Raw genomic sequence first — 18,128 nt, forward strand, 5'->3', positions numbered from 1 at the left:
TTTAAAGGAAAAAAGGATAAGGTAAGATATAACTAAGATGGCTTTCAGTGTGCATTCTGGCAAATATAGAGGGGTGATACTATTAACAGTTGTAACAAAGAACATTGCAGCTGCAGTTTATTTAGGAATTATTGATAACTCAAGTTTTTTTTCCAGGAGAACAGCTAGATCAATGTTTGTATTACCATACACTGGATCCTCCAACAGGATTTCCTCAGAAACGTGACAGGATGTAAAATAACTGAATTCCAAACAATATCCAAACAAAACTCCTGATATTCATTAACCTAATCATTTGATTTCAAGTAAATAAGTCCAAGCAATTAGCTTAAGTCATGTGAATTCTAAGAAGTCTTGAAGTAAAACGTCTCACTGTCATTATCGTGACCCATTTTAAAAATAAGTATATTTCCAGCACTCCAAATGAATAACTGTCCACAATCTTTTAAACATGAATCCTCAAAAAAAGGGTCTTCATCATATTAGGAGAAAATAATCAATAAACTGGATGTTGAAGCTTATTCTCACACAGCACACTATTCGTCAGTCCTCTGCTATAAAATAAAAAGTAGTAAAAAGGGTCTTTAGTGGTGAATAAACGATATGGTCCAAACACAAGTCGTGAAACATTCCGAAGGTATGTAACATCCTGACTGACAAGACGTACTGTAGTCAACCACAATCCATAATCTGACATTTTCTTCACTCAACCATTACCATCAAGTGGGAGAACAACCCTCCATCAAAGAAGAGTGCAGGAGGGCTTGCCAGAAGCAGCACCAGGCAAATCTAAAATTGAGCTGCCAACACAGTGAAGCAACAGCACAGGACTATTTGCATTGTCAATTATATAATCAATGGCACGTGGCTCAGTGGTTAGCACTGCTGCCTCACAGTGCCACAGACCCAGGTTCGATTCCAACCTCGGGTGACTGTCTATGGAGTTTGCACATCCTCCCTGTGTCTGCGTGGGTTTCCTCTGGGTGCTCTGGTTTCCTCCCTAAACTGCAATCGAAAGATATGCAGTTTAGGTGAATTGGCCATGCTAAATTGCCCATAGTGATCAGGAATGTGTAGGTTAGGTGCATTAGTCAGGAGTAAACATAGGGGAATGGGTCTTTGGAGGACTTGCTGGGCCAAAGGGCCCGTTTCCACACTATAGGGATTCTATGATTCAGCTTGCAATTGACAGGGTTAACTGATCCTACAGCCAACAGATCAAAAATTTGCAGTACTTCCATATCTAGTTGGGAATACTGATGGATAATTAAAACAATGAATCAGAGGATCAGTCTCCAAAAAGACCCCTATCCTCAATGATAGGGAAGCCCAGAAAATTAGGGCTAAAGCATTTGCAACCATCTTCAGCCAGAAGTGCCATGTGGATGATCCATTTCAGCATCCTCCTCAGGCCCCCAGCAAAGATACCAGTCTTCAATCAATTTACTTCACTTCATACCATATCAAGAAACAAAAGTGATGGGACTGACAACATTTTGGCAGTAGTACTGAAGACTTGTGCCTCAGAACTAGTTGTGCTTTAAGGCAAGCTACCCCCATTCCAGCTACAACATTGGCATCTATCCAGGAATGTCAAAAATTGTGCAAGTCATAGAGATGTACAGCACAGAAACAGACCCTTCAGTCAAACTTGTCCATGCTGACCAGATATCGTAACCTAATCTAGTCCCATTTGCCAGCACTTGGCCATATCACTCTGAACCCTTCCTATTCATATACCCATCCAGATGCCTTTTAAAATACTGTAATTGTACGAGCCTCCAGCATTTCCTCCGGCAGCTCATTCCATACGTGTGCCACCCTCTGCGTGAAAACGTTGCCCTTAGGCCCTTTTATATCTTTCCCCTCTCACCCTAAACCTATGCCCTCTAGTTCTGGATTCCCCCACCCCAGGGAAAAGGCCTTGTTGGTTTATCCATGTCCCTTATGATTTTGTAAACCTCTATAAAGTCACCCCTCAGCCTCTGACACTCCAGGGAAAATAGCCCCAGCCTATTCAACCTCTCCCCAGACCTCAAATCTTCAACCCTGACAATATCCTTGTAAATCCTTGTAAACCTTTCAAGTTTCACAACATCCTTCCGATAGGAAGGAGCCAGAACTGCACACAATATTCCAAAATTGGCCTAACCAATGTCCTGTACAGCTGCAACATGACCTCCCAACTCCTGTACTCAACACTCTGACCAATAAAGGAAAGCATACCAAACGCCTTCTTCACTATCCTATATACCTGTGAGTCTACTTTCAAGGAACTATGAACCTGCACTCCAAGGTCTCTTTGTTCAGCAACACTCCCTAGAAACTTACCATTAAGTGTATAAGTCCTGCTAAGATTTGCTTTCCAAAAATGCAGTACCTCACATTTTCTAAATTAAACTCCATCTGCCACTCCTCAGCCCATTGGCCCATCTGATCAAGATCCCATTGTATTCTGAGGTAGCCTTCTTTGCTATCCACTACACCTCCAATTTTGGTGTCATCTGCAAACTTATTAACTATACCTCCTACGTTCACATCCAAACCATTTATGTAAATGACAAAAAGGACTGGACCCAGCACTGACACTTGTGGCACTCCACTGGTCACAGGCCTCCAGTCTGAAAAGCAATCCTCCACCACCACCCTCTGTCTTCTACCTTCAAGCCAGTTCTGTATCCAATGGCTAGCTCTCCCTGTATTCCATGAGATCTAACCTTGCTAACCAATCCCCCATGAGGAACCTTGTCGAACACCTTACTGAAGTCCGTATAGATCACGTCAGGTGCCCCCTTTCCACAAAAAGCAGGACAAACTGAACCCTGCCAATGCCACTCCATTAGTCTACTCTCAAACATTAACAAAGTCTTGGAAGGTGGTGCTGGCAGTGTTATCAAGCAGCACTTATACAGCAATAAAATGCTCTCCATCACTCAGTTTTATTTCTGCCAGAGCCATTCAGATTCTAACTTCATTGCCACCTTGATCCAAACATGAACAAAAGAGCTGAAATCAAGAGGTGAGGTGAGAGTTACTGTCCTTAACACAGGCAGTACTTGCTTGAGTGTAGCATGTAGTAGCCTGAGCAAACATTAATCCAATAGGAATTAAGGAAAAACAATCCACTGGTTGGAGTGATAACTAGCACAGTTGTGGATTTTGAAGGTTAATCATCCAATTCCCAGGACAAAGCTCCTGAGCAATTCCTGCAGCGAGCCTAACCATCTTAATCAATGACTCACCTTCCATTATAAAGGTAGGAAGTAGGAATGTTCATTGATGACTTCACAGTTTTTAGCACCATTTGCAATTCTTCAGGTATGAAATGGTTGGAGCCCATATGCAGTTAAGACAACTTTTCAGCTTGCACTGATAAGTGGCAAGTATCAATCACACCAGACAAGTGCCAGGCAATGGCAATTTTCAACAGGAAAGAATCTTTCTTCTGCCTTTGCAATTCAATGGCACTGCCTTCACTGACTACGTCAGAAGTTGAGAACTATGTAACACGAAGTCACTTCTGGTCTCCCCAAAATCAGGCCACCATCTACAAGGCACAATTCAGGAACATAATGGAATAATCTCCCCTTGCCTGGATGAAAGCATCTTCAATACACAAGAAGTTTGTCACCATCCAGGACAAAGCTGCTCATTTGAGGGCACCCCATGTAGAACCTTCAATATTCACTCCCATTAATACTGACATACAGTGGCAGTGGTATGTACCATCTGCAAGGTGTGCTATAGCAATTTAAACTTGTTTTAACAGCACACTCTGAACTCATAATCTTAACCATCCAAGACAAAGGCAGCATATGCATGGGAACATTTGCCTATGCAAGATTCCTGCCAAGCTACACACTATCCTGATTTGGATCTATATTGTAGTTCTTCACTATTCACAAATCAAAATATTGGAACACCCTTCATACAGCGCTGTGGCATCCCTGCACCATAGACTGCAGCAGTTCAAGAAGTCAGTTCACTTCCATTTTCTCAAGAGCAATTAGGGATGAGTAAAACCTGCTCGAGCCTGCTGCACAGTCATCCCATGAAATAATAAGCAGTAGCTTAGACTAATTGGACTAAATGGCTTGCTGCTGCACATTTTCAATATATTTTGGATTGTTCATACAACCACTAGTATGTGAACAAAAAAAAAGTTTCATTTTTAGAGCCTTTATTGTAGTTTCATACAGTCAGATCTATGGGAACAATAGCACCAAAATATATTTTGTTTTGCTTTTATAGAACGTTTACTTTGATTGGATTTCAACAGCCTAATTTCTTCAGCCACCTAGGCCAATGTTTGTAGCAGGAAGGGCCAGCACAAACTGTTTCCACCTGCCACTGATGCTCCCTCTAAGTGTCAAAAAGTAAATCAGGGCCCTCTTATAATGTAGTGGTAGTGTGCATATTCCTGGCCCAGGAGACCCAGGCTCAAGTACCACCTGTTCTAGAGGTGTATAATAGAACAGGTTAATTAGAAAAACATGGCTGTACCTCTCATATTGGAAACTATAATTGAGAATACAACCCACATTATCTTAGCTTGTAGGAAGTCTGCTTAAATGTTATTCTTTTTTCTAGTTTAACCTGTTTGTTCTATTTATGTCAGTACAGTAAACACAAAATATTGAATCAATTGACCACATTTATCAAGCAGTTAGACTTTGCATCACAAATAATTTGTGCTATTCTATTCAGTTGGATCAACCTATTGTATAAATATCACCTAAGATTTATGATGTTCAGAGAACAATACAACACAGTACAGGCCCTTCAGCCCTCAATGTTACACCAACCGGTGAAACTGATCTTCAGCCTATTTAACCTACACTAATCCATTATCATCCATATAATTATCCAATGAAGTTCATTCAGTGCATTGTATTCAATCTGCTCTTAAATGCAAGATAAAAAAGGCAAAATTTACACATGGAGTTAAGAAAAGATTGTATTTCTTTACTTTATTAGGAGAAGACAACAAATGCTATCAAACTAAAAAACAGGAAAAATAAAGCATAGAGGTTCTGATGATTTACTTTACTTCAGCGAGGCACATCAATAATGTGGGGAGGGCAGCATTCAGTGCACATATCTAGTGGTCATGGGAAGTTGGTGTGGATCTTTTTGAACCAGTGCAGACCTTGTAGTAAGGAGTGTCCACAAATGCTGTTAATTAAGAACTTTAATTTAGTACTAATGAAAAAATAAGAATATAAGAAACATTAGTATGAGTCAGCCATTCAACCCTTTGAGAATCCACTGCTATTAAAAGGTAAGGATTGACCTTCTATCTCAACTGCAACTTCGTGATTTACTACAAAAGGGTGGTAGATATTTGCAACTCTTCCTTAAGTGGTAGTAGTAAACAGGATCAGTTAATTTTAAAATCTGAAATAGACATACTTTTGTTTAGCAAACGTATTAGGGATTTGGGCCAAAAGCATGTATATTGAGCTTGGCCACAAATCAGCCATAAGGTAACAGGGTTGAATAGCTACTCAAGTTGCTAAATTCTTATAAACCCAGATCATATCATTCCTAACTTTGTGTTTAAAAAAAAAATCTATGACTTACTGAATACCTCAAACTCAAATGTACTCAATTCTGTGGTTCCTTAGCTACACTGCTAGTTCACCTTCAAAACTTGAATGACAGCAAATGAATTTCTTTTCATAAAACTAATGACTCTGGCATGATCTTCAAATCACCATGTCCTGAAAAAGATATTACTGCTCCCTAGGTAATTGTCTTGTGCAACTGACTGTATGCAGGTTATATTTGAGCATAATCTTTATTTTAAAAATGTTTTCTAAAAAAAGACGTTTTAAAGTTAAATAATAATAAACCCTAATGGACAATTATTAATATTTCCTCTTGGCAGATGTCTCCCAGCATGGATACCAGTTTCACAGCAAAAGCTGGGCCAGCATCAAAAGTTTAAGTCGCCATACTCCATGAAGCTCCCCTCTCAGAGAGAAAACGACTGCTGGTGACTTCGCTGGAAGATCGCCGCGTCTTAGACGAGGAGGTGCAGAAATTAAACCAACGCTATTGACATCACTGCATGACAAACGAGCCTCTAACAAACTGAGATAACTGACTGTCAAAATACCTCACCGGAACGGCCATTTCTTATACATCTAAGTGCCTATACCGTTAGTCAGTCCAAACGTGATCATTTAGCAGTGGCAAGGACAATCCAGAGCTGATCACTTGCCATAAAATGGTTACCAACGAGGATACCGAAAGCCTGAACTCGTATTAACTCCCTCCCGGACATCTAAAATGCCGTAACACCGCCGTTTGGGATTGGCGTCATTGACCCTACGACGCAGCACCACCGCCTTCGGCCTGTACGCCGCGAAGCCTCCCGGGACTTGTAGTTTTCTACGGGCGGAAGTTAGGGTTTCTATCTGTGACGCCACAGGAAGGCGTCGTCGCGCCTGCGTACTGTTAGTTTTGTTTTGTGGATGGCCTGCTGAAGATCGGGACGATTTAGCCGAATAAATAAATGGTGGGACGCGTTGGGGAGCGCTGGTCGACCCTACCGGTAAGGGTATAAGACTTAAGCGTGGGAAGTGATCATAAATTATTGTGAAATATAGATATAGAAAGTCACCAAGTAAATCCGGTTTGCGCTTGTGGGCAGGAATTTCGGCGCTTTCGGATTGCTCTTGTCTTTTAGGCCAGTGACAGGTTTAAAGCGCCGGGGGGAGGGAAGGGGCACAGGTTATTTACTAAAAACGCATCTGCGGAAAACCTATACATTTAACCCAATCGCTTGTCTCAAAGATTCAAGAGTGTCTTAACCTCCTCAGAGAGCCACAAGTGTTATCGGGCTAGAGGTTGCACTTTGGCCAGTTGTTCTGATCTGTCCTACCCGTATGATATCATTAATCCGGCTGCTGTGTGTAGGTGTGTGACTGTTTACGTGGAGAAAATAAATATTTAATTTTATGCACAGTTTATTTCCTCCTTAAATTCCCATTGGTTTTTGTTTTATGCACACATCTGGCCAAAATTGAAAACCATTTAAACCAGAAAAGCCAAAGTGAACGTGTTGGAAACAAGCAAAATTGGAGATGAGTTTTCATAAGTAACTCTGGAGATCACTTGTATATCATATTTATCCTGGATTGAAAACAGATGATGCTGAAGTCTCCTCCCAAATTCACTGGAATAAGTTGTAAATGATGTGCATCAATATGTTGTGCGTTTAATAAAATTTGCAATATTGTATTTGCTGCCTCGACATCAACAATGAAAATTGTACTTCAGCTAGATACTTGTTTAGAGTTTTATTTTAGAAAGTTGTTATCTCGCTCACTTTCTTCTTCCATTGGCAGAGGAACACCGCTTTATTTCTGGCATCATTGGTTAGAACACCTAACTTTCCTCTGCAAAAATCAGTTCTGTAATCATGGTTTGTTTATATGTATTATTGCATTCTGCTCCTTTTAAAATGAATATCAGTCAAAAATGAAAAGCATAGTTACTTATGTGCTGGAAAGTTGATGCTGTAAAGGGAAGACTTTAACTGTACATTTTTTAAAATCACCTTTGGTGTGTCAGGAAGAGAGAAGATGGCCTTGTGGAATTTTAATCATTATGTAATTTATAACAATTAGATGAATATATCGCAACCATGACATTTAGTTGAAATGAATGTACAAAAGAAAAAGCATTGAACTGACTGAACTGTACTTGTTGAGCAATCTAAAGTGAACGCCTAAGTCATTAGCGCCTCTAATTTCCAATGTTGCCTTATCGCTGCAATTTTTTAAATTTGTTTTGTCATTCACATACAAGGATCAAAGGCAGGTCTTCCCTTGACAGCTTAGCATCAGATGGAAATCATGCATATGGTAAATGAAATGACATACTCAAATACTACAAAGGCTGTTTTCTCAGTTTTTAGTTGCAAGTTGTTAATGTCATACATGATATCACTGGATACTAATCTGATGAATCTTAACTATATGCTACTATGCATATTACATCAGTGACATTGCATGCATACTCCATTCCTATGGTTACCAATCTTCTAAAATAAAGATCCTCCACACCATTAGGAAGCAGATGAAAATTGGTGAATAGATTTTGTGACTAAATCATGCAGAATTAATCATAGAATCACTACAATATGGAGGCAGGCTATTTGATCTATCAAGTTCACTCCAACCTTCTGAAAGGCATCTTACCCTCCTACCCTATAACCCTGCATTTTCCATGACTAATCCACCTAGCCTGCACCTCCCTGAACACCATGAGCAATTTAGCATGTCCTAACCTGTCTATATTTGGACTCTGGGAGAAACCGGAGCATCCAGAAGAAACCCATGCAAACATGGCAAGAATTTGCAAATTCCACACACGTTGTTGTTCAAGGGTGGAATCGAACACAGGCCCCTGGTGCTGTGCGGCAGCAGTATTAATCATTGTGCCACCCCACTTTCTGATTTGTACTCTAGTATTTGACTGTTGCTATGGAGTGACTTATCAAGTTACCAGAGGGCTCTTGGTGTTGCTCTTGCGTTGGGGAGTGATGAGTAGTGGTTTAACTTGAGGATCACCACACCTTAAGTAAGGGAGGTGTTGAGAAGGAAGGCCCTCCTTTGTAGCCTTAACCAGTACGGGAATTGAACCCGCACTTTGGTATCACTGCATCACACACCAAGCACCATTTATTCTTATTTGTTTGATCACTAACAGCTTGGCTTTTTGAGATACCAGTAGGTCAACCATTCCTAATTTTTAAACATTTTTCTTTCACTGCCAGAATAAAGAGTGAGGGATAGCTTTGCATAGTTACCACTATCTTCTCTGATCAAATAGACCATCAACTAGGTTTTGTTTATTCATAGGATATGTGCTTTGCCGGCTGAGTCAGCATTTATTGAACATTCCTAGATGCCCTTGAGAAGGTGATAGTGAGTTGTCTTCTTGAACCATTGCAGTCCTTGGGGGTGATGCACCTGCAGTTCTGTTAAGGAAGAAGTTCTAGGATTTTGTCTCAGCTTCAATTAGGGAATGATGATATGGATCCAAGTTAGTATGCAGAGTGGTTTGGAAGAGAACTTAGGGTGTATTTACTGCCCATTCCTCGAAGATAGTAGTGGTTATGGATTTGGAGAATTCTATCTAAAGAACTTGGTAAATTTCTACAGTGCATTCTGTTGCTGCTATGCATCGGAGGTGGAGGCTGAATGGCTGGATGCCTCATGCTTGGTTGCTTCTCAATTACTTTTGCAATAGAAGGACAGTGAAATAGGAGGAGTAGGCCTAAGTCCCATTGAGTTAGTTCAACAATTCAAGATAATCTTTGCTAATCTTGAACCCTACTTTCTGAATTGTACTTTAGCGTTTGATCATTACTGAAGAACGACTTATAAAGTCACCATATTCCCATAGGGCCAGAAGATTGCTCTCTCATTAAAGAGTGATGACTCGTGGTTTAACTTGAGGGTCACCACACCTTAGGCAAGGGATAATTTGGAGGTGCTGGTGTTGGGTTGGGGTGTACAAAATTAAGAATCACACAACACCAAGTTAATAGTCCAACAGGTTTATTTGGAAGCACTAGCTTTCAGAGCGCTGTTAAGTAGTGAACTGAACTTACTGACTCCAAGACATTCATTCTATATGAGTAATACTCGAGCAATAAATGTGATAAAAATTCTCTGGCACTTCAGATTTCCCTCAGTACTGCAATTAAGTTGTCCATCTAAATTATGTCACAAAGTTGGAAAATGTGGGTTGAACCCACAGTTGTTTAACTCAAAAAATCTAGATAAAGTAAATCTTTTGTATTGCTTTTTGCTGTTATTTCAGTCAGTGCTTTAAAAGAAATTGCTTGTTTGTTAAATATAGTTTGCCTTTAACAAAGCCCTTATAATCTCATTTTCTACCTCTCTACTGTTATGACTTAGAAAGCCAGGCAGTGAAAGATAGGACTGCAGTCTAAATGTATATACACTTTATATGCTTTACAGAAATGCACAAAATTTTCAACCTGTTCCTATACGAATATTGATTCTTATGTTTGAAAAGTTCCTGTTGCTAATCTGCCATGCGCTCATTTTGCACCCAATTAATGCTGGCAGAATCCGCCCTGTTCAATTTTGCTACCTTCCAGTCCATCACCCTCATCTTTGATTCAATATTATTCTTTTCTGATGTTGGATTGAACCCAACTATGATGTTATTGCTTTTTCCTGGTTAATCTGACCGAAAAATTTCTTGTTCCGCTTAATAGTCAATATGATTTTGTTCATGGGAAATCATGTCTCACTAACTTGATTGAGTTTTCTGAAGAAGTAACAAAGAGGTTCTGGATGTAGGTTTGCTCACTGAGTGGGAAGGTTTGTTTTCAGACATTTTGTCATCCTACTAGGTAACATCTTCAGTGAGCCTCCGAATGAAGCACTGATAGTGTAGCCCACTTTCTATTTATATGTTTGGGTTTCCTTGGGTTATATGTCATTTCCTGTGATTACATCATTTCGTATGGTGACGTCATTTCCAGTTCTTTTCTCAGTGGGTGGTAAATGGAATCCGAGTCAACGTGTTTGTTGGTAGAATTCCAGTTGGAATGCCATGCTTCTAGGAATTCTTGTGTGTGTGTCTCTGTTTGGCTTAACCTAGGACCTCGCATCCTAAGACAAACCAAACAGAGACACGCATGAGAGTTCCTAGAAGCATGGCATTCCAACCAGAACTTTATCAACAAACACATTGACTCGGATCCCATTTACCACCCACTGAGAAAAAGAACCGGAAATGACGTCACCATACGAAATGATGTCGCTGCAGGAAATGACATCACAAACCCAAGAAACCTAAACATATAAATAGAAAGTGAGCTACATAACCAGTGCTTTATTCGTAGGCTCACTGAAGATGTTACCTAGTATGGTCACAAAACGTCTGAAAACAAACCTTCCCACTCAGCGAGCAAACCTACATCCAGAACCTCTTTGTTACTTCTTCAGAAACTCAATCAAGTTAGTGAGACATGATTTCCCATGAACAAAATCATACTGACTATCCCTAATCAGTCCTTGCCTTTCCAAATATATGTAAATCCTGTACCTCAGGATTCCCTCCGACAATTTGTCCACCACCAATGTCAGGTTCACCGGTCTGTAGTTCCCTGGCTTTTTTTTAAACCACCTTTTTTTAAATAGTGGCACCTCATTAGCCAACCTCCAGTTTTCCTCTGGCTATTGATGATACAAATATCTCAGCAAGGGGCTCAGCAATCTCTTCTCTCACTTTCCACACAGTTCTAGGGTACTCCTGACCAGGTCCCGGGGATTTATCCACCTTTATGCATTTTAAGACATCCTGCACCACCTCCTCTCTATTATGGACATTTTTCAAGATGTTGCCATTTATTTCCTCATGTTCTCTATCTTCCATATCCTGCTCCACAGTTAACACTGATGCAAAATACTCGTTCAGTATGTCCCATATCTCCTGCAGTTCCACACATTGGCAGCTTTGTGGATCCTTAAGGGGCCCTATTCTCACCCTAGTTACTCTTTTGTCCTTGATGTATTTGTAGAATCCCTTTGTTTTCTCCTTAACGTTACTTGTCAAAGCAATCTCATATCCCCTTTTTGCCCTCCTAACTTTCCTCTTAACAATACCCCGACTGGCTTTATACTCTTCAATGGGTTCACTTGATTCCTGCTGTCCATACCTGACATATGCTTCCTTCTTTTCTTGACCAAAACTTCAGTTCCTCCAGTTGTCCAGCATACCCTACACCAGCAGCCTTGCCCTTCACCCTAACAAGAACATACTGTCTCTGGATTCTCGTTATCTCATTGTTGAATGCTTCCCATTTTCTAGCTATCCCTTTACCTGCGAATATCTGCCCCAAATCAACTGTTGAAAGCTTTTGCATAATACTGTCAAAATTGCCTTCCTTCAATGTAGAACTTTAACTTTTAGATCCAGTCTATCCTTTACCATCGCTATTTTAAAACTAGTAGAATTATGGTCATTGGTGCCAAAGTACTCCCCCACTAACACTTTAGTCACCTGCTCTGCCTTATTTCCCAAGGATAGGTCAAGTTTTGCACCTTCTTTAGTAGGTACATCCACATACTCAAACAAAAAATTTTATTGTATGCATTTAACAAATATCTGTCCATCCAAGCCCTTCACATTTGTTGAACTTAAAGCACACTGGCCCAGGAACCAGTCTTGGATGCCTCTTTAAAAAAAAAGCATTTTGCATATATTATTTCATATCCAGGCTCTTTGGAATATTTAATTATATTGTTTAACCAGTTATTTCTTACTCAATCCCCGCACTTTGTAGTTGATTGGTATTCTTTAGGATGGAACTTTGCATGTTTTAGGAATGAATTGTCATATTGTCACTTCTTCAAAAACATTGAGGCAATTTGTCATTTAGGATCTTCTTAACTTAAGCCATATACATCGTTATTTATAGATCCAAAAACTTGATAATTTTTAGATTTACTGCTGATAATCAACTAGGGTGGGCAAAAATGCCTGCCTTGCTAGTGACACCTACATCAACAACAAAACTATTTTAATTGTTTTTGTCTGTTTGTCAACAATGTTGAGTGTGGGTATCATGTCTGAAAGTTTTCAATTCAGTGGGATGTGCCCAGTCCATTGACTGTTCCATGATGGTTATCAACACCTCTGCTAGCACTGAGCGATAAATACCTTTGCGCCAGTAGAATTTATTTAAAGAACATCTCTGCTTGTGTTAGAATTCACCTTCATTGATAGTGATCCTGAATTTTGAGGGAGCACATGTCGTTTTTCTATTTCCTTGTGAATTCTCTAAGGATATTTACTGTTTCGTGCATATTGTCACTTTTAAGGCATTTACCTCATTTCTGATATTGTCTTGATCTTCTACTGTTAAAAGTATTTCATCCTTTTATATTTTGCCCCAACAGATGTGCTTTTTGCTAGATGTATTTTGACTCTTCTGACTGCCCTTTTATAGTATGAGGTTGTTTATCTTGGGTATATATGTCTTACATGCCAGTAATTCTTTTAAAAGTATTCCATTTGTTTTCTGTTGAAATGTGACAAGTGTCCTTCAATCCATTTGACTTAATTCATTAATGTCACAAAAGATTAATTTTTGTTCTGTGGAGAAGTTGAACTGAGTTTGAGCTATGCAGCAATTCCTGAAGACAGAGTTAACCATGACCTTGAGCGAGGAATTTGTTTGCAATTTAATTTTTAATAACTTAAGTAAAAGGTTCATTGCACTACCATTCTAGCCCATAATGGAGTGGAAGCTGGAGTCTTATGGTTAAAGGGTAATCTCCAAATCTCAAGTATGCTGTAAGGAATAGTCAGCCTGTGTCATAATTTTGTATTTGGGCAGGGAGCTTTGCATTACAAATGATTATAGTCTGACCCTATTTACTGGTCTGTGTTTTGTTTTTACAGTGACAAATGCTACCAATACCTGCAACTCGTTTACTTCGAGATGAGATTGCTGTAGGATCTTGTAGAAATCAGGCATGAGGAAATATTTAGGAATAAAAAGGATTCAGTGCCAGAAATTGAAATTTCAGTTTAGAATTTCCTAAATCTGTGATTGAAGAAACTGTGGCAGTAAGTTGGACTGGTTGGATCAGAACTGAATTTAAACTGTCTTAATGAAGAATAATTTAACATTAATCATATGTTAAAAGTATTGCTAACCTTCAAATATGAAACTTGCTCAATCATTAATGTCCACAGATACTTTAGCATTTCTCTCCATTTTGTTCTAGTGGTGGCATTTCGAAGTCTGTCTGGCTCTGTGGCTCTATAATCACAATGAATTATTATTATATTGACCTTGAGCCCAGAAAAGTTGCTGGGAGGAGCTACGGTACAATAGATTGGCTGCTTCAAATGCATTGGAGTCAAGTTTAGTATAGACTGGTAAGTATTGTTGCACAGTAAAAATTTAGCCAGTTTCTAAGTTCTACTTTTTGTTAATCTGTCTGTTTCAGATGCAGTAGCAAATATTGATAATTGTTTTTCATTTCATAATATTAAACACTATATTCTGACTCCCACATGCTTGGTTGTCACCGTATTAGTAAATTCTCATTTTAGTTTAATTGTTACTGTTTTAACAATTTGATAACAGAATATCAGGTTATGCTACTGTTACTCAAGTCTGGTGTTGAATGAACTAGATGAGCTGCAAAATAAAATTATTGATGTCAATTATCGTTCAGCAACTTCAATATTATATCATTTTGGATAAATTTGATGAGATTGACAAGATACAAGTTCACTCACTGTAAATTAAGTAATCTAGTTTACTAATTAATAGGTTCTAATTCCTGGTTGTGTTTGAGTGCCTCCCCTTCCCACTTCACTTTGCAGAGTATGTTTAAAAGTGACCTTTTCCCTAGCTTTTGCTGAAACTACAATGAATTGACTGCTGGCTGATGCATAATAACAGAAATAAATGTTTTGATTTTTTTCAAATCCTCCTTCTGAGGATATTTGTTAGTTCATAAGATATAGGAGTAGAATTAGGCCATTTGGCCCATTGAGTCTGCTCTGCCATTCGATCAGGGTTGATATGCTCCTTACCCCCGTTCTTCTTCCTTCTCTCCATATCCCTTCAACCCATTACCAATTAAAAATCTTCTAACTGCTCCTTAAATTTACTCACTGTCCCAACATCCACCACATTTTGGGGTAGCAAATTCCACAGATTCACAACCTTTTGGGAGAAGTAGTTTCTCCTCAATTCTGTTTTAAATTTGATACGCCTTACCCTAAGACTATGACCTTTCGTCCTAGAATGCCCCACAAAGAGGAAGTATCCGCTCCATGTGTATTTTGTCCACACCTTCTGTCATTTTGAAGACCTCAGTTTGATCACTCGTCATCTCTGGGATCAATCTATTGAATCTCCTCTGAACTGTCTCCAATGCCACTACATCTTTCCTCAAATAAGGGGATCAAAACTGTCCACAATACTCCAGGTGCAGTCTCACCAATGCCTTATATAAATGCAAATACTTCCTGACCTTTATATTCTATTCCTTTAGCTATAAAAGCGAACGAATTAGTAATTATTAGAACAAATAGATATGCTATCTCTCCACAGTGCTGCACATGTTGATGCTTGAATATTGTATCTTTATTTCCTCAAATACATTGTAATAACCTAGCAGTAATATTGCACAGCAATCTTATGTTTGCTGCAGTGGCTTTAAGAAGAAGGCTTTTATGCTTTACTTTCAGTAATCTTGGAGTAATTGAAGTTATTGCTTCATGACAGTAGCTGCTAATCGAGAACAAATGCAACAAAAATGGAGAGTTTATTTGTACTCCTTACAACACCCTAATTAACAAGGTTCTGATTTCAGGTGAAAGCCTGACATTGAGATCTTATTATGGGATATTCTTTGAAAATAATCAGAATTAAGTTTTTGATAAGAATTTAAAATTTGTTTCTGAACATCTTCATTTTAATTTTGGTTTAATGATGCTCTTCAACATTGCCATTTTGATGATTTTCAGTCACCCCCTCTGTTAAGTGCACTAGTCACAATTTTTGAAAAAAGATCTTTTTGACCTTTTTGTGACTTTGAAATAACTGATCTATTGCCAATAGCTATTTCAACTGCAAACAAAATGCCACAATTTATACTATTCTATTTAAATACAATTGATCAATCCTTATTGCCAGTGTAATTCATTATTTTCTGACTGGATTGATTAGGATAAGAGTGCATCTATGCAAGCATCTGTAATTACAATAATCCTTAATCAGTATTGCTTACATTTTTAACAGGAATTCAACAAAAGCTGTTTGTTCCCCTGTGTTATTGAACTGCATTAATAAGTAATTAAGTGACTGATGAAAAGATTTTGATTTTAAGAAAGAGGAGAGCAGGTTGGCTGTTGACAAAGAAAGAATACTAGAACAATGGAAGAAGCTAAAAACATTAAAGATGAAGTGCATAAACCTGGGAAAACACCTCGCCTTGTCTGTGGAGAAGGTAAGGACTTGAAAGTTACTGTACAGAATGACATTGAACAAAAAGCTTCGAAAAGTCTAATTGAGGGAACCTCTCGAGACAGTAGCAAAACTGTTTCAAACTGGAACAACAAAAAATCAAAATGGAATGAAGAACTAATAGAAAGAAAGAACAGTGAAAAAACTGCAGATGTGAAATTGGGCAGGAATAGCAAACAAGACATGTTAAACTGTATAGCTATCTCAAGGAATTCAGGAGCACGAAATATACGCGATCAAGGTCACAGCCAAGGAAACCGGGCATCGAGTGGAATAATCTCAGTTGAGAAAATAAAACACAAGCAAGTTAAGACACAGCAGCAAGTTCTTGGGAAATTTGCAAACTCTCATACTAGCAGTGGCACAAAGGCTGTGAATGAAAAAGATTGTTTACCTGTGAAACCAAAGGAACCGATGAAATTGGTGCCTGCAGCACAACCAAGCAAGTCTTCTGTGCCTACAAATAGTGATGACCACAGTAAGCCTGGGAAGAACGTGCAGGATGTTAAAGAAGTGGAAAAAAATCCAGAGGTTTTTGGTAAGGTGGATTATTACAGGATTATATTTCAATCAAAACATGTAATAATTTACAAATTTAGACCATGATTGAAGGCATCGCATAAATGAAACCTAAACTGTCTATTATGAAAATATTCCAGTTACAATTCTTCTGAAATCACAATAGTTTTCTGTGACATTTTGTTTCTGCAGGTACACATACGATACAATATGTAAGTGAAATACTTCATTCACTGGGCAAATGATCTAATCACTCACTTGCATTATTGCTTATAAACAGTGGTTATATATTTGATATTAATATGCAATCAACTGTTCCTTAGACTGAGTTCACTAATCAGAGTCCCGTTCAGAGCTAAGCAAAATACTGTGGATGCTAGAAATTCGAAATCTCTTCCTTTTTTTCAGAGTCCTGTTCAGATGTTGGAAACTGAAAAATGCATTAGTTACCCCTCTGTCCTTTCACTTCTTAGACATGGGTTTGAATTCTTAAAAGATGCAAAAGATTTTGTCTCTGACTGCAAGCATCCTATATGAGCTGTCTGAACCAAATTTCTAATGCTTGTGAGCCCTTAGTTTACCACAAGAGTGGCAAATTTGAGAGAAGAGGTCACAAGAAAGGCTTTCATGGAAAATAGAAATCAGGTGTTCCTTTGAGCTTCAGAAAAAGATAGACTGTTAAGACAAAGTTGAGGAAGCTTTACTCTACTTCAAAATGCTCTGTTCCAGACTTAGGAATGCTTTTTGCTGACATTAGGTGCCCAAAGTAACAGAGTATTCCATTCTTGAGCAAGTGTATCAATCACATTGAACACAAATTTCAGCAGAAAGAGAAGAATGTCCAATCACTTTTTGTAGCTATATACCAATAGACCTGACAGAGCACATTGACAGCAGTGTGCACCATCTACTAGATACACTGCAGCAACTCACCAACCTTCCTTCAACAAACTCATGACCTGTGCCATCTCGAAGGGCAAGGGCAGCAGATGCATGGGAATGCCATCACGTGCATGTTCTGCTGCAAGCCGCACTTCATCCTGACTTGGAACTATATTATTGTGCCTTCACAGTCCTTGGCTCTAAATCCTACAGTTCCTTTACTCCAATTTTTCGTAAGATGAGATAGAATCTGGCCAAAGTGGACTGGGAGCAACTACTTGCAGGAAATCCACATCAGAGCTTTGGGAGATAATCAGAAGGGTAAAACTGGGAATGCAGCGACAAGTTGTTCCCATAAAGGTGAACAGTAGGATCAGCAGTTTCCAAGAACTGTGGATGTCAAGGAATGGACAGGTTTGGTTAAGGGAAGAAAAACAAGATACCAAATGCTCCAAACAGCACTTCCCTAGAAGAGTATAGAAAGGGGGCTGCTTCAAAGTGAAATTAAGATTAAGGTGGTGCTGGAAAAGCACAGCAGGTCAGGCAGCACTCGAGGAGCAGGAAAATCAACGTTTTGGCAAAAGCCCTTCACCACGAAGGGCATTTCCTGATGAAGGGCTTTTAGAGTCATAGAGTACAGCACAGAAACAGAACTTTTGGTCCAACTCGTCCATGCCGA

The 18,128-nt window shown here is 39.0% G+C and overlaps 1 protein-coding gene and 1 long non-coding RNA gene across 6 annotated transcripts in view; one reads left to right on the forward strand and one right to left on the reverse strand.

Moving 5' to 3' along the window:
* Nucleotides 1-4,944: 4,944 nt before the first annotated feature.
* Nucleotides 4,945-6,374, reverse strand: LOC148149137 (uncharacterized). The gene is made up of 2 exons (XR_015758147.1): nucleotides 6,227-6,374; nucleotides 4,945-5,175 (listed from the first exon to the last, which is right to left on the reverse strand). It is a non-coding gene; the product is annotated as an uncharacterized LOC148149137 (long non-coding RNA).
* A 47-nt stretch (nucleotides 6,375-6,421) lies between these two features.
* The window catches only part of LOC122554722 (terminal uridylyltransferase 4-like), a 114,040-nt gene continuing 102,333 nt past the window's right edge, over nucleotides 6,422-18,128 (forward strand). For 2 of the 5 annotated variants that reach the window (XM_087990593.1, XM_087990590.1), the window contains exons 1-4: nucleotides 6,422-6,559; nucleotides 13,462-13,629; nucleotides 13,791-13,944; nucleotides 15,824-16,586. In XM_087990593.1, coding sequence (XP_087846719.1) covers nucleotides 15,959-16,586 — 628 coding nt within the window. In that variant the 5' untranslated portion in view covers nucleotides 6,422-6,559; nucleotides 13,462-13,629; nucleotides 13,791-13,944; nucleotides 15,824-15,958. Of the gene's footprint in view, nucleotides 6,560-13,461; nucleotides 13,630-13,790; nucleotides 13,945-14,823; nucleotides 15,009-15,823; nucleotides 16,587-18,128 lie in introns of all 5 variants that reach the window. The other 3 variants (XM_087990592.1, XM_087990594.1, XM_087990591.1) reach the window with 3 other exon arrangements.

The sequence above is a fragment of the Chiloscyllium plagiosum genome, unplaced genomic scaffold (genome assembly GCF_037043375.1).
Source record: "Chiloscyllium plagiosum isolate Xiang-an unplaced genomic scaffold, Cpla_swu_hap1 HiC_scaffold_9, whole genome shotgun sequence".
NCBI lineage: Eukaryota > Metazoa > Chordata > Chondrichthyes > Orectolobiformes > Hemiscylliidae > Chiloscyllium > Chiloscyllium plagiosum.